Raw genomic sequence first — 15828 nt, 5'->3', positions numbered from 1 at the left:
CATCTTTACGTGGGCTGGGTCCTCCAGGCTCTGCCATGAACCTGCCATGTCACCCCTCTAATTCAAATTACTGGCATCCCTTGTGCAGCTGTGCTTTGCTGGGGCTTCTTCGACCTTCTGGTGCTTGGCTTTGCTGTTACGTCTTCCTCTCATCTTGGGTTTGCAGCTTTCCCCAGCTCCTCTCAGCTTCTTCTCATCCTTTCTCTGGAGTAGGTCTGGATTTAAAACCAAGGGATATTGCTGCTATATGCTTCTCTGGTCTTCTGAGATGTCACATATTAATTCTTTGCCCCCAGCCCTTTTCTTAACAGCAAACACTGAAAATCAGTTGTGTATCGTTTAGGATACAGCACTTGCAGAACTCAGAGGTTGAGATTTAAGCTGCTGTTGCAGATGCCAGCTTGAAATGAAATAATTCTGGAAAAAGTCATCCAAAGTTGTCTAATCTTTTCCAAGGAGGCATCTAAAGAATAACTCCATTTTTCTCCATATTCAAAACATTGTCACTACAACTCGCATTGTTGCCATGTTCGGGAACGTGACTTCAAATTTGGCAAAATGTGCTTTTTGTTGTCTTCTCTCTCTACCTATTGCAGTTCTTCTGCAAAACTTACCCAAATTTGGCTAAAAGAAGAAGCATGCCAGTGCTTGCAAGGGCTGGGGTGCTGCTGGGGGTCTGGATGGTGACAGGTGGTGGCTTTAGCCCCTTCTCCGATATTTGGTGGGCTCTAGCCCCTTGTCTTCCATTTGGTCATGATTTTAACCTCTTGTCTTTAATTCCTCCTCTTTCCCCCTCCTCCCAAAATGAATGTATCATTTTCTTTGCAGGTATTGCTGAAGTAAATTAAATTCTAAATTGATTCTTGCCTGTTGGTTCGAAGTGGGAAACGTTGCTACATAACGCAATAACTCCTGCCTCATCACTGGCTTGGCGTTTGGAATATATTCATTGGTGTTCAGGAAAATCTGCAGATTTTTGGTATCACTGCACAGTCATAGTTTCTAAAGAAAACTAACTGGTAATAATTATTGCTCTGCCTTCAGTAATGGTCCAGCATGGATGCAACAAAGCAGTGAGGAGCCACTCATGAATTCTGCACAGCATCAAGTGGGAATTCCCTCTACATCCTGCTTTTTTTTTTTTTTTCTTTTTTTTTTTTTTTAATCATTTAGTGCCCAAATCTGTATCCTGCTGCCCATGTGCCTGTTACTGAGCTCACACTGAGACTTGCTGTATTATTTTCCTGATTTCTGCAATATGCTGTGTTTGTTTGTAGTCCTTTCTTGTAATTACAGGGAAAAATCAGAGTCCTACCAGGAGTTTTGGCCATTTGTTTAGGGTTTTTTAGGGTCCAGGATCTAAACTGACACCAATCACTTGAAAAATGATAAAACTATTAAGTCCCATTGGTGTCTCAAAAACATTAGTAAGACACACAACTGAAAGTAAAGGAAAGCATTGGTCTTTTCGAATGACTCCTTTATTGCCCAGGAGGAGAAAGAAGCAGCAATAGAAATGGAGAGAGCAGCACAAGAAGTTTGCCCATTATATGAATTACATACAGCCTGACAAATTCTTCAAGTCATCTTAATCTGTTTTTCTCTGCACCCTGAAGAAGAAAATGACCATTTAATTATTAGGATTAAAAATAACCTTACTAACTGAGAGAGTCACATGAGTGCAGTTTGGCTTGTAGTTCGATTTGTTGCAGCACGGATGCAGTTGAGACAGAGGTGCTATTTAGTGTTTTATTGGATGGACTCAACGTGATGAAGAACCATGTATCTTCATCAAAGCAGAGTAGCCTGGGAGCTCTGCTTATCACTGCACAGGGAAGTGTGTGGGATTTTGGGATGCTCAAGTGGTTGGTTTTGCCCAAGGGTGGCAAAAGAAGGCTGAAAAAGAAGCTGGGAGCCTTCTGTGCAGCTGAGACGTCAGAGCATCTGCTGGAAGCACAGTGTTTTGAACTATTCCCAATTTGTCTGACTTCTTGGTAGCTTTTTGCTGGGAGCAGGCAGGTGGCTCTGGAGTTGCCCTCATGCTGGTCCCGTGTCGCACTTGTGAGAAACCCAAATTGGGGGCACCGTTTGAGGTGCATGTTTTGACCTCATGGGAATATGGAAGAATAGGAAATTGGGGGAAACCCAGGGTTTAGTCACCAAAATGCAGCTGTCAGCCTTTACTCTGGGCAAGTAGTGAAGATGTGAAACTTTTATTTTACTTTATATTCTGTCTACATTAAAAATACCTGTGTGTCCTCCATTGATATTGAATACTTTGTTAAGGCTGATAGAAAAACATATGGTTTGAATGCAGGCTGCACATGCAGCTGTGCTGTAACTGAAATATCAATACTGAATTCAGTAGCACTCAATGCTTTGGCAGAAGCATGGCATTTTTGGATGGTTTCTTCTTGCCATGAGTATCACCTGTATTATATTCAGTATTTGCCTTCTGGAGATGTCAAAGGAAGATGCACATTTCTGTTAATCTCTATGAAATGATCTGTATTGCTTTGCATTTCTTTTGGCTTCTGCATCTGGTTAATGTATCAAAGCAAGCAATTTATTCCCTGCATGGAAGCTGCCCTGCATAGGCTGCCAGCTAGGAACAGCAAAGGGGTGAAATCCCTTCTCTTTAGGGCTGTCAGACCCTGTGTTTTCAAGGGAGGTGACTTTGGCTCATGCTGTGTCGGGTTTATTGTCAGGTGCTTCATGTTCCAGATTGCTTTATTGCACAGCAGGAGAATGGGACACTTGCTCTGATGCAATCAATTGTAATTAGGCAGCACATTTGTCCTGTAGCATACTGAAGGAGAGGCAGCCATGTTCACTTGCAAGCGTGTCAAAGGTCCAATGTTTTCGCCTTTCAATTGCTTAAAAAATTCCTTCTTATGAGGAATAAAACTAGCCTGAAGGCAAATGTTAAATGAGCATCTAAAATCCTTGTTTCTTAAGCTAGCGAAGTTTTGGTGTTTGTTGTTGAATGCCTCCAAAGTTGAACAGTTCTCGTATAGAGGATCCTTATGGAATTCATCAACAGAAAGTCGTGCTTTTTTTTTTTTTTGCTGACAACCAAACCCTAAACCACCTCTGGGGAATGGGAAACATGAGCTGTGGTCTTTCTCTTTGTGAGTTAGCCATGAGACTGAAGCAACATGGAATTTGAGCATCTCCGGAGTTCTGCTCAACTCTGTAGCTGTGCCTTAAAACTCAAAGATAGGATAACCATTCACAAGGCAAATAACTTCAGCCTTTTTGATCCCTTCTTCTGTAAGTAAAACTAGTTTGCTTTAGCTTTAGCTTTGTAGGGCATTGTCATACGTATTCTTGATTGTATCCAAATATTTTGGTGAGAAGTCTCCATACTTATAAAGTTAGTTGTTCAATTTCATCACCATTATGCTTCTCGTGTACCAAGAGAAATGGTTTATGCTGTGAAGGACCGTAAAGACTGCATTCAAACACTGTGGGCAGTATTTTTGCCTTCATCTTGATTCTCAAAGTCTGCTGTGATACCTGGGCATGATGTGGGAAGCAGGCCATGTGCCGATGGAGGCTTGGATAACACTTCTGTGTCTCACTGCCAGCAGCTCTTTCCAGCCCCAGGGCAATCCTTCCCAGCCTTCATCTCTGCTCCGTGGGATTTTTGTCTCCTCTTCCTTTTTGCCCTAAGGGGTCATCCATGTGTGAGGAAGCGTTGACTTATGGCCATGCACCAGAGTGAGCAAACAATGTGTTTTTTATAAATAAGACTTTTTAGGAAAATAAATGGTGCATGGGGGAATATATACTTTTGACCCAAAGTGGATGATCCACATTGCTTGCTTTGGGAGCACGGTTGCAGCAATGGGGCAGATCTCAGAATGCTTTTGAGTAGTGGTTTTATTTGTGTCCTACTGCTCAGATTTCTTTTCCTTTTCTCTGAAAACGGCTTTGTGAGCTGGAAGTGAGGTACCTCCTTCTCTTTGCTGATGTTCGTTGTAGAGCTGTGGCAGAAAAATCCACATGTGTTTTTGAACCATTCCAGGCCTTGTTTGTTGTCCAGCATATAAATGTAGGTAGTTCTGGATCAAACAAACCACAAGCTGGTCCTGAGCTGCTTTCTTTCCATTCACCTTTTGCTTTTAAATCCCCCTCACATGTCTCCTCTTGGCAGGGTTGGCAAGCAGACAGAACGGAGTTGCTGTCCTAGGGTGAAATGCACACAAACAAAAGGCTCTGTAGGATGTGAATTAAATAATAGCCATGGGTCAAAGTAATTTTCCTTTTGGTAATAGCTGTGTTATTCACGGATGAGTGTGCTCGGGGATTAGTTGCTTGGTGAAAATGAGCAAAATTGCTCCATGGTTTTCATCTGTGGTGTTGCAGACCTAAACCTTTTTCCTTTTTAATTAAAGAAGAAATGAAGAAAATTTCACCTGAAGTATAATACATGAAGCAAACTTGACAGTGAGCTTAGTATGCTACTGTTTCCCGACAGATGCTCTACCAAGAAAACTCAATCATTGAAAGATTATATATGCAAGGCTTTTACAGCTTTTCTGAGGTTACATGCTCCTCTTCGTAGTGTTTTCTTTGTCTGAAGGAAATTTTCCCCTTTTAAATAGCCTTTTGTTTTGTTTTTTTTTTTGTTTCTCTTCACACAGATGGGAAGGTTGAAGTGACAAAAGAAGGAGTGAAGCTGTGCACCATGGGACCAGGCAAGGTGTTTGGAGAGTTGGCCATCCTCTACAACTGCACTCGAACAGCAACTGTCAAAAGTAAGATCATTTCTGAACTTCGCTGTTGAATGGCTTAGGATTTCCTTGGGAAGCAGGTTTCTCCTCGTCTTCCCTTTGGAGTTGCAGTCTCTGTTAGATGCTGAGCTTGCCAAATTAATTAAACTCTCTGTGGTACGGATTATATTGTTGAATTTAGGAACTATGAGCAGGAGGAAGATAAAAATGAAATGCTTCACTGGGTTCTTTCACTAAGATTTGTTCTCACAGGGCACCTCCTGTATTAAAGCAGTGGTTAATGCTACCATATGTCTGTAGTTTTCTGCATGACAGTGATGCTTACAGTAAGGATCAGAACAAGATATAGGATAGGAGCTTTTGTACCACTTAATCATGGATCTTGTGTAATTACCCAAGAAACATGGCTGTCTTTTTAGTCCTACTCCTGCATTCCTATCCTCCACCTTATATGCTCTTATTTCAAGCCCTGTGGATGGACACCAACTGGCCAGATGGGGGAAAGGTTTCTCAGCACCTTACTCCACAAATATTCAAGGGAAACTTTGGAAGAAAGGCCAGTTTTTTTTTCAGAATGAGACATCGTGTTCCACCTAAACTGACTAAGCCAACAGAACTGGAAGAAAACTGGATGGCACTGATCTTCTGCACTAAGTCTTTGTCTCTTCTCCTGTAATCGATTTTGTTTGCACAAAAGCTTGGGTTGCACAATAGATGGAGGGAAATTATATTACTATGAACACTGTACATATGTTTTCATTTAAATACAGGTTATACTTAGTGGAGAGTTCTTGATCTTGAGGATAAGATGAAATCTTTAGCGGAGAGGTTTTATAAGGGATGGACTATAGTTCTGTGATTTAAAGGTGCTGTAGGAGAAGAGTTAGGACACAGATGGGATAGATCATGAAAGTAATACAGAGACAAAAAAAAAAGTGGTATGAAAATAGCGAGGTATGTGAGTCCCTGTTTAGAAGAGAGTCTTTGAAAAATACCTAATTTTTGCCTCAAAAAGAGAGAGAAGAAAGAGGAGCAATAGACAGAAGTGTCAAAACAAGCACGGATAACTGGATGTTTTGGGAAGAACATGCTGTTCTCCATAATCCTAAAGAAGCAGACTGACGCACTCTTGCCTGCTTAAACCTTGCCTTTTTACAAGTACTGTTTATTGCAAATAAATCTTTGGCTAACCCACAGTCACAACATTGGCAGCATAGTTTATGCTTCAGAGCAATCCATAATCCCAAATGATGGAACAAATGCTAATAGCACTCAGGTCATACTAAATCTCAGGGCACAGCCCTGGCCTCGGAGCCCTTCAGATTGCTTTGTGCAGCATGTTAGAATGCTCCCTGTGCCATGCTGCACCAATTGCATATGGAAAGCACTGCACCACGGGTATGGGTGGGAAGCAGCTGCTGATCCACCCTGGCTTCCTGCCTGTGGGTCCATTCTCCTTGCAGTTCTATGTTTGCATCCAGTGTAAGATCCAGAGGGTTGGTGATGGAGATCCTACAGTGACATGAGGCTGGAGAGGGCACGGTGCTCTGCCAGCACAAGTACTGCATCACCTTGCGCAGTCGCACTGGGTTTTGTGCAGTGTGCATTTGCAACTAGTCTTGCAACTGATATATTATACGGAGATTTTACTACCAGTTCATTTTACTACCAGTTCATAAAGTCACAGAATGGTTTGGGTTGGAAGAGACCTTAAAGATCATCTAGTTGCCAACCACTGTTGATTCTACTACAGTCAGTAATATAACATTTCAGAGATCTTCCTTCAGGAAGGTGGTGGTTGTGTCTGTTGCTCTACTCAGTTCCTCTCCCACTGGCACTGTAAAATTAGGAGAATTCTGCACCTCCTTGGGTTTGCAGTCTCCTTTTTAATGTAACTTTCAGGTGGTTTCTCTCTACTGCAATGTAAGTTGCAGTTGTAGTTGTAATTGACTTTATGTCCTTAAGGTATAGTGGTGGGCAAGGTCACAGCTCGTTTTTTGGGAACTGTTTCAGCTGGACCTATTTGAGCAGAGCCAGGTCTCTGAGGCATATGGATCAATTTAGGGCATTATTGACTTAAATTGCTGTCGATGCTGCTAATAACCAGCTTCAGACATCTGTTTGTTCTTTTGGCTAAACGATAAATAAATGTCATAAATCTTTAGAAGGGCAAACACCGTCAAATATTGCATTAGGTCTGATGAGAAGTTTGATCATTACAAGGTTTATTTCCGAAGAAATGAACAATTGATGATTATAATGAGAGCAGTTACCCAGTCAGCAGCGATGCTGGGAGGGGGGAGGTGGGGAGGTACATCAGGGGGCATCGTTCTGCTGAAACGCTTTCCGTCAGGCCTTCCCAATTTTCAGGAGATGGATTTTTATTACCTCCAGTGTCAGAAGTGCTCTCTCATGTGCCTGCCACTACTTCATTGCAGGAATGCTACGTGTTTCTTCTAAAAAATGAAGTTGCACAAAGACTGAGCGAAGGATGCATGGTGGTGGTGGGAGCCCAGCGGTGCCTTCAGGCTGTAATGCTGTGCCTTCAGACTGCACTCTGTCCCCTGTTATAACTCGTGTGTGTGTGCTGGTGGATAACCAAGTTTTCAGTGCCATTACCACAGCTCCTCAGCTGCCGTGCACTTGAAGCTTGCAGCTTCAAGGGATCAGACCTACGGAAGGTCCTTTGCCTTTTGTCAGTGCTTGAGAATACTTTAAGGTTTAATTATTCTGAACTGGCTCCTTCTGGTTCCTTGTAACTTCTTGTGAGGTAACACAGGTCTTTTGAAAGCTTGCACTAGAAGAACTATTGAGGTATTTTTGTAGTGCTATTACAGTCTTAGGTGAAAGCAAGATGGGGTCTGAGGGGACTCCTGCTGCTGAGTATTAAGGGCTTCCTCTTATCTGAAGCTTTTGCTTTACACTTCCAAATACTATAGGGAGAATTTATTTTTCTGCTGGAGAGTGCTCGTCTGAAGCACCTTCAGAGCTTTCTGAAATGTGGTTGTTCACAAATCACTTCCCCGTGAAAGGGAATCTAAATCTATGCAAACTTGAGGCTACTTGTAATGTAAAGCAGAATCATGGACCCTCCTCCCTGGCGCCAACTGATCATTTTATTCAGTGCATTAGAATAAGGAAAAGGGAACCCTACGCATGATTATGGATAACTGAGGTGAAAATGACGTGTCGAGTACTCTGGCAGAGAAGTATTCTCTAAGTATGTCTTTTTACTCACATATCTCAAATTGCTGTTGGCACCACTTTGAGGAAGGAGGTTGTGTCTTAAAATATAAGTTGTTAAGACACAACTGTGTCTTAAAATCTGTGTTTTCAGCAGTGGTACATGATGTAGGATGGGATGGGGACAGTTCTGTGCCTATGTACCCTGGCTCTCCCCAGCCATCCTGCTCAGTAGCAAACCCCTTAAGTAGGAGGCTTTTTCCCCCCTCCAAACTATGCACATAGTGGATTATTATTTCAGGATTTTGGGGCAGGAAGGTTTGATCCTGGTCACCTGGGGAGTTTGAGGAGCACTATCCATTGAAGATCACTTTGACTCCAGCTTTCATCATTGAGTAACAGTACAGAAAGCTGACAGTCTAAGAAATAGATTATTTCTTAAGTTTCAGTCTCTGCCTCTCATAGTAAAACAGAAGGAAAGTTTGTATCTTTTTCTGACTTAAACACTCTAACCCAACCCTTCTAAAGTTCACTTGTTATTCTTTTCTCCCCATTTCAGCCTTTTTAACCCTGAAGGTCTAAGGAAAGGCAAAGCCCTATTTATCCAAATCCTAAGAATCACGAGGCTGAAATAAAAAATTACTTATTTAAATGGAAGGTTGCAAGCTCTGGCAGCATTTTATTTGATTCTCTGAAAAAAATGCTTTGTCTTTCCCATTGTATTGGCTCCATTGATAAATGAGCACAGTGCTTATTTCAGTGCCTGCATGTGGGGCAGCTGCAGCCTGGGTAAAGGGGCAGAGGTAGGGTGCTGGGGATGCCTGCTCTGCTGTGCTACAGAGCACTGAGTGGCCCTGTGAGTTTCTCCTTGTTAGTTTGTTTTAGGTTTCAATCTATTTCCTCATTTTCTGTAACTCCTTTTTCTTCACCTATTGTTAGGCTGTGAACAAGATGTTAGAAAGCAGTTAGGATTCACTCTCAGAAATGGGAATTGTAAAATCATTGCAGCTACATTTGCAAAACGGAGCTTGGAGAAAAGCAGAATGCTTGTTTTATGGTATAGCTGGTGAGCTAAAGGTTTGCACAGTGAGCCAGACCAGGAAGATTCTTGCAGAGCATTATGACTTTCTACATGCAGTCCTAGGAGAAATAGCTAAAGTAGACTAAAGTTAAACAATTACTTTACAAAAGCTTCTTTTCCATTGTCCTGTAATTCATGTCTCCAAAAATGTTACTGATGCATGAAAACAAGCTAGAGCAGTTCTGATAAATGGGAGAGCTGAACTTCAGTGTGATAGTAAGGCTTTGCATTGAGCAGAGTTTGATAAACAAGGGCATGCAATAATGATATTTGCAGCTTATATTAATTTACGGGCTCAGCTAGACATGGCCTTTTCTCAAACTGAGACACAAGAGACCGCAAAGGGTCTGGTTTGGATGCACCACCACGTAAAAGTTTCTTACTCCAGACTATTTCCTGGCACTAATTGCAGAAGAATGAGCTGTTTGGTACTAAGACACAGAAAAGAGCAGTTTGTGATTCAGAACCAAAGCAAGCCTTTTCTCTAAAACCACTTTAGAAGATGCTTGGTAACATGAAATTATGCCATGTTTCCTTATGTCTGTGAAACCGTACTTTTAAAAGCTACATTTAGTAGGTAAATTTTAAAGGTTTGAGTTTACTTTTCTGTACTGGAAAAATTATTCCCTACATTGGAAATCCAGCACTTCTGGCAAGTTCCCACTGATGTGATCTTAAAAAAAGATCTCCCAATCATGGGAATAAGCCTAAATACCTAATTAGTCTGTAAATGTCACTGCAGCTACTGTTGTTTTCAACTAAGCTGTAGCACTGTCACATGTAATGCTCTCATTTGTAGCAGCAAGGGAATTATTATAAACAGAGAATTCAGTATTAGTGTAGAACAGTGCCAAACCATCCAGACCTTTCTCTTAAAAAATAAAAAACACAAAAAAACTAAAAAAAAAAAGGAAACAAATAATTATAATATTACCATTGTTCACTGGAAGTGCATTGGAAGGATGTTTTTGCTCTTAAAGTATCAGAAGACTTGAGTTCAAATCTTGAGTCGCTGCATCTGCTCTGGTTTGATATCTTCTAAATTAAGAGCTCTTTCCCTTACTTAGGTTTCTATATTTATACCTAAAGGACTTAAGGTAAAGTCTTTAGCTTCAGTAGGATTTCTGATTTGAAATAGCAGCAAGAGAAAGATCTCCAGTTGCATACATCGTGTTCATGAGCCATGAGCTTGAGATGAGCTTGAAGCCTACTTTCACACCCTTGGAAAGCTGTTTCACAGGAGAAAGGTCACTTTCCTTGCCCTCCTTGTGCTCCATGTCTTGGATCCTCACGCAAGGTGCTTTGACCCTGTGCCAAGACCTTTCCCGTGCCCATGGCAGTGCAGAATTAGCATACAGCATATCACCAGTACAAGATTTACTCTATCCATGGCTAAAGGTCATCGATAGATCTCTTACAGGCCTTTAAAGAGCACATAAAACATTCCCAATGTGCTTTTGTTGACAGGTCAGCACCGATTGTAGTTTCGTGTGGTTTTACAATGACTCCTGCTTAGTCAAAATGTAGACTTGGCAATGCAGAAATGTGTGCAAACACCAAAACTGCAAGTATTCTTCTCTGAAGTGCCCTCAAATATAATGCTAATTATTTATTTCTGATTTTTGAGTTTCTTTTTAGCTGTGGCAGAGCACAGTCAAGCAGGCACTTCAGAGCAGTGTAGTAAGGGAGGAATGCATCTTCCTGTCATGCCTCTGGGCACTCTCAGGGAGTAGAAATCTGGGAGCTGAGAATGGGGAGAGGCAGGAGGTGGGCAGGCAGTCTGTGAGGGGATAAAGAGCAGCTTCTGTGGGAAAGCAGGAGGGTTTGTGGGGTTTGTTGTGGCTGGCGAGCCTGCCTTGAGTTTCTGGTGGGAAGGATGTGGGTCTTCTGAAAGCGAGCTGCTCTCTCGTCTTCGCTACCCGTGTGTTTCCTGTGTAAGAGTTGTTGATGGAGCAGATGGGAAGGCCATGTGCTGCATTGCATAGCAGTCGCACTTATATTTAATGCATTAAAAGAAAAATAGAGATGAGAGGAAACATGTTTATATACTATAGTATTGACTTTGCTTGTGGGTTTTTGTTGCTGCTCACCATCAGTGATTATGACTTGCCTTCAGGAACTCTTGAGGGCTCTTGCACATAACCATGCTTATTTTAGCTACTGACAGTAGAGCGCAACTTCTCAGCATCTCCCAGAACAATTGGCCAAGCTAGCAGCACACTTCTCGGTGAGTTCCCAAGGTACTCAGGCCACGTAAAACTGAGTTCTTGAACCAGCATTAAGGACCAAGTATGACCAGCTGCAAATCTTTTCTCTCCCTCCTTCCAGGAGGAAGCAGTCCCTAAAGCAGAAACACAGCCAGCACCAAGACTGGCTTTTCAAGCAGACCTCTCCATGATGGCCCTGCTGGCATTCTGCAGGCATGAAGGTCCTGGAAAAGTTTCTCAGCACATGAATGTGACGTAGAGTGTGAGAGCTTCACCTCCCATGTGGGCTGTCAGGGCTGATCTCAAGCCAAAGGGAGCTGGAGATGTTTGCCAACAGCCTGTGTTAATACAGAACTTTGGGCTTTATTTAACGTCCAGTGCTTTCTTTATTCTTGGTTCTTTTGCCTTTGCTCTTGTATTGCTGAGCTGTTCAGCATCTCCATTTCATGAATGCTGTTGGAAGTGGGACATTTTTAGCCCAAGTGTTGGGAAAATCCTTAAAGTTGAGAAGGAGCTGTTCAGGGCAACCAGAGTTGTGTGTCAGCATGCCTTCATCTCCTGTGCTTCTGTATCCTGATGTATTACTGTGCTGATGTGTCAATTTAATAGTTATAATTCCTGAAGAAAACCAGATCTCAATAGGATCTGAAAAATGCTGCTGTATTTTTCAGGTCTGCATATTGTCTTGTCAGATTTGCTGTCCTTTATCATCTGCATATACCCACCTGAATTTTCTGTTATCCCTATCATCTAACCATAAATCCATTTACTAGTGGCAGCTGGGCTAAGTTGAGGAAAAAAAGGTTCCCATATGCTATGATACCTTAGATGCATTTTTTAGTGACCAGTATTGACTTCAGTTTGTCATGCTGCAAAAAAGGCTGTAATTTACTTGCTTATATCCACTCCAAAGGTTTTCTGGCAAAGATGGATTTAATATTATTTAAGTGCCGGTGCTTAAAAGCGCTTGGATACCCAATAAATCATCAAAATGGCAGATAAGCTTTTTAATTAAGAAAGCAACCAAGCCAAATTCTCAGTATTGAAGGTCCGAAAGCTCATTACACTGTGCGGATTGCATCTTCTCTCTGAATGTAATCAGAATGGGAGCATTTCATTTGCTATAGCCTCCCACATGAAACATTGGGACAACAGCCCCTGATACACGTATTTCCTCCTCCTGAGTGATTTGCAAAGCCTTGCCCTTCCGAGCTTACAAACTATGAGTGTTTGAAAGGTGGTTGGTGAAGGTTTAAGGCCCAGGAGATGGAACTAAGATGCAAATAGTATGTTATTTCCATTGTTAGGAAGGAAGAAGGTTGTATACTCATCCCTGGGCTCACAGAGTACATCCCCCAGACACCCAGAGAAGGGCCTGGTGCTGAGAGCAGGTGATGTGTTGGAACCTGAAGGTGCTTTAAAGAGATATGGATGCTCCAATGATTGATCTCTGAAAGTTTCCTCTCAGCTCTGGCTCTGAGTAGCTGGCACAGCAGTAATTTAGTGCCCTGTTTGTAGCACGTCATAACTGCTGGCTTGGAGGACAGCGGCGCGCCGCTACAAACCATTCGCTCTGCGTTTAAGGGCATCGTAAAGGGGATGTTATTGCTTTCCCCTCTTCTTGATGACGCAGGCGCTGGTCGATTAGGACTGCAGTCACTGTCATTTGTGACGCTGCTGGCAGCATGAGGCTGGTGCTTCTGTATTAAAAATTCTGCTGGAAGGAGGGAATGCAGTCCTGTGGCCACGTGCTTTCCGCCTCACCCTCAATGACAAGCAGCCCTGGCTGTCCAATCTGCCCAGTGCCACGCAGGAAGCTGGATATATCTGATGTGATGCCCTGAAGGATGGAGAGGTCCAGCGTGCCCTTCCCCAGGGCTGCACCACCCCTTGAGGATGGAGCTTTTGTTAGCATCCAGCCTCCCAGAACTGGTGACAGCTCCTGGTATTCAAGTGTCCAGGGAGCTGCGTGGGGAATTAATCCAGGCTAAATCTCCCTCCACACATGCAGAAAAAAAGAACCCAAAAAAGTCTTAGGCTATTTTTAACCTCACTATAAAAAGTTAACCTAACTTTTCAATGCAGCTGCATAAACAGTTACTGGAAGGGGCTGGGGGCAGTGCGTGGGAATGGGGAGTGTGGGAGAGAAGGAACGTGGTCAGCGCTGCTCTGGGTAGCAGTGGGAAGAAGGCAAAAGTGCATGGATCCTCTTTATTCTGTCTTATAGTGTTTAAGTAAGACTCCATGGCCTTTACAGCATTCTCGCTTCAGCCCGTTGACACTTCCTGAGCTGGTAACCATGACCAGGGTGGTGGGTCTAGGAAACCTGTCCAGTACAGTTGTGCCATAGAATCACAGAACCATAGAATCATTATGATTGGAAAAGACCTCTAAGTTCACTAAATCCAACTGTCAGTCAATCCTCACCTGCCCTCTAACCCATGCCCCTCAGTGCCACATCTCCACATTTCTTGAGCACCTCCAGGAATGGTAACTCCACCACATTTCCCATCACAATTTAGTTAATGACTGATCCAGATCCTTCATTAGCTGCTGTGATCGTTGTGATGACAAGAGAAGGAGTTTTTAATCTCTCATTAAGGTTACTTTCTTTTAATCCACCCATTTAAGGAGGTTTTAATCTGCCACTATCATTTCCTGGAAGCTGTCAATACTGAAGCATTAGCAAATGTTGCTAGTAATACTCTGTAATCCAGTCGGGTTGCTATAAGATGATTATACCTGTCTGATAGTGTTTGATCTTCCATAGATTGGGAAATCTATGGGAAATGTATGCAGCCTGTTAAATAGAGGTTTCTAAAAAATGACTTAAAAATGAAGCATTTTGAACCTGAATATTTTAGAAGAGTCAAATGTTATTGTAGTTCAAGCTTCATCTGGGAATTTTCTACCGTTCGACACTATGCAGATATTTGACTGCTTTGATTTAATTACAGAAGGTTTATGATATTTACTCAAGCATTGTCCCAGTTTTAATTGTTGCTTGGCAAACACTGTAATGCCTAAAAAGATGTGCTAACAGCTGTGCGCTGCGAAGCAGTGGTAAATAAGCGGAGCTGTTGGGTTTGGCTGCTGCTACAGTGGGTGTTGGTGTGGTTTGAAAGAAATTTGCCATCCTTCCTTTTGTAATAGAGGAAGATGAGGATGGTTCAAGAGCTGTACTCAACTCCTGCTTGTTGGTGGGATATTATTTCCTCTGTTCTGGGCAAATAGAAGGTATATCAGCTCATCAAGTACAATCAGTGAGGTTATTCAGATCACATGCCATTTCTTCTTTCTAGCCCTCAAGAACAGCATGGAAAGACATGGGTGAAAGCATTATTTTCTCTCACTGGCCCAATTGTCCCAACAGATATCTGTAACTGGGGCGTATACAAAATACACGTAAAGCTAAGCTTTGTATCAGTTAAACCCATGTCTGCTTTTTCTCTTGATGTTAAAATATATGCTCTAAAGACTTGGACATCAGCATCTAGAAAACATCTGTCCCATCCTCCCTGCGTTAGTACTGTTACTGAGCCCATTCGACCTTCCAACCCTTTTGAGCACAAATCCACTCATCTGTACTTATTGTGTAAGTGCTTCTGAGATCATGGACTATGGCCATGGCTTCCTTTTTCCATTTTGAAGCCTGTGAAATGGTTGAAAGGTTTTCTGAACATCCTAGAGTTGTCATATGGATGTGCATTCTGAAGGCAAGAAGGACCTAAGGGTAAAACCGTTGGACCTGATTCAGCTCTGCACCATGCCAACAGGGTGGATAAATCAGTGAAAGGATTTGGGCCCCAAATCCATTAAAGCCTGCAAGATTTCTTTTACTTCACAGGACGTAAGATTATACCCTGAGTAATTTTTTGGCCGTATCATTCTTCTCTATTAATAAATTTAGAGTGATTCTGTACTGCAAATGAATGTGCCAGGAATGGGTTTGAGTTATGCTGGGCTTGGCCAAAAAGAATTGAAGATACACAATGGGTTTGCAGCCCAGCTCACACCAGCACCTATGCGGGATATGTGAGGTTTTTCTTTCCAATACATTCTTTGGAAATATTTGATTAATAAAGGAGTGAAAGCAGCCAAAAAATGCTGATGCGTTTCAAGGAGTCCTGGTGGGTTACAGCCTGCCTGTCCCCCAGCCCTGAGATGGTTTGGGAGGTGGGAGCTTTGGAGGAGGGGCTGTTATTTTGGAAATGTAGTCTTTTCTCTGTGTTCACTGTGTGTGCTGGGTGCTGAAAGATGAACGATAATGTTATGAAAGTATATTTTAAAGTAGTCCTTATTTGCTTTCAGTCCGATAAAGTGTTACCAGCTTTGTTCCCTGGTCTGTTTATCCTTGGGCGGCATAGAAGCGGAAGTCAGTTGGGAAATAAGTCCTTGTGGGAAGAAATATTCCATTATATTCCATTCCATATTGCTTCTTTTTTCTGTGTGTTAGTTAATTCACTGCAATGGACTTGTGTAGATGAACAGCACGCAGTCTGCACCCAGCACCTTTCAAAGTGGAGCAATGTAAATGTCAGTTAGTTACTATAGTAAGTCTTCTTGTAAAGCAGCACTGCAGCCCTCCGGTGCACTCCAAACCAAAATCTGACAAGGA

General features: G+C 42.4%; 1 protein-coding gene across 3 annotated transcripts in view; it reads left to right on the top strand.

Annotated features, from left to right (window-relative positions):
• The window catches only part of PRKG1 (protein kinase cGMP-dependent 1), a 400374-nt gene that overhangs the window by 141651 nt on the left and 242895 nt on the right, over nucleotides 1-15828 (top strand). For all 3 annotated transcript variants that reach the window (XM_052677567.1, XM_052677566.1, XM_052677568.1), the window contains exon 3: nucleotides 4650-4763. In XM_052677567.1, the coding sequence (XP_052533527.1) occupies nucleotides 4650-4763 (114 nt within the window). The remainder of the gene's footprint in view (nucleotides 1-4649; nucleotides 4764-15828) is intronic.

The sequence above is a fragment of the Tympanuchus pallidicinctus genome, unplaced genomic scaffold, assembly GCF_026119805.1.
Source record: "Tympanuchus pallidicinctus isolate F22 unplaced genomic scaffold, pur_lepc_1.0 scaffold16, whole genome shotgun sequence".
In the NCBI taxonomy this organism is placed as follows: Eukaryota; Metazoa; Chordata; class Aves; order Galliformes; family Phasianidae; genus Tympanuchus; species Tympanuchus pallidicinctus.
The sequence above is the reverse complement of the archived record's forward strand: the minus strand, read 5'-3'. Positions and strand labels throughout refer to the sequence as shown.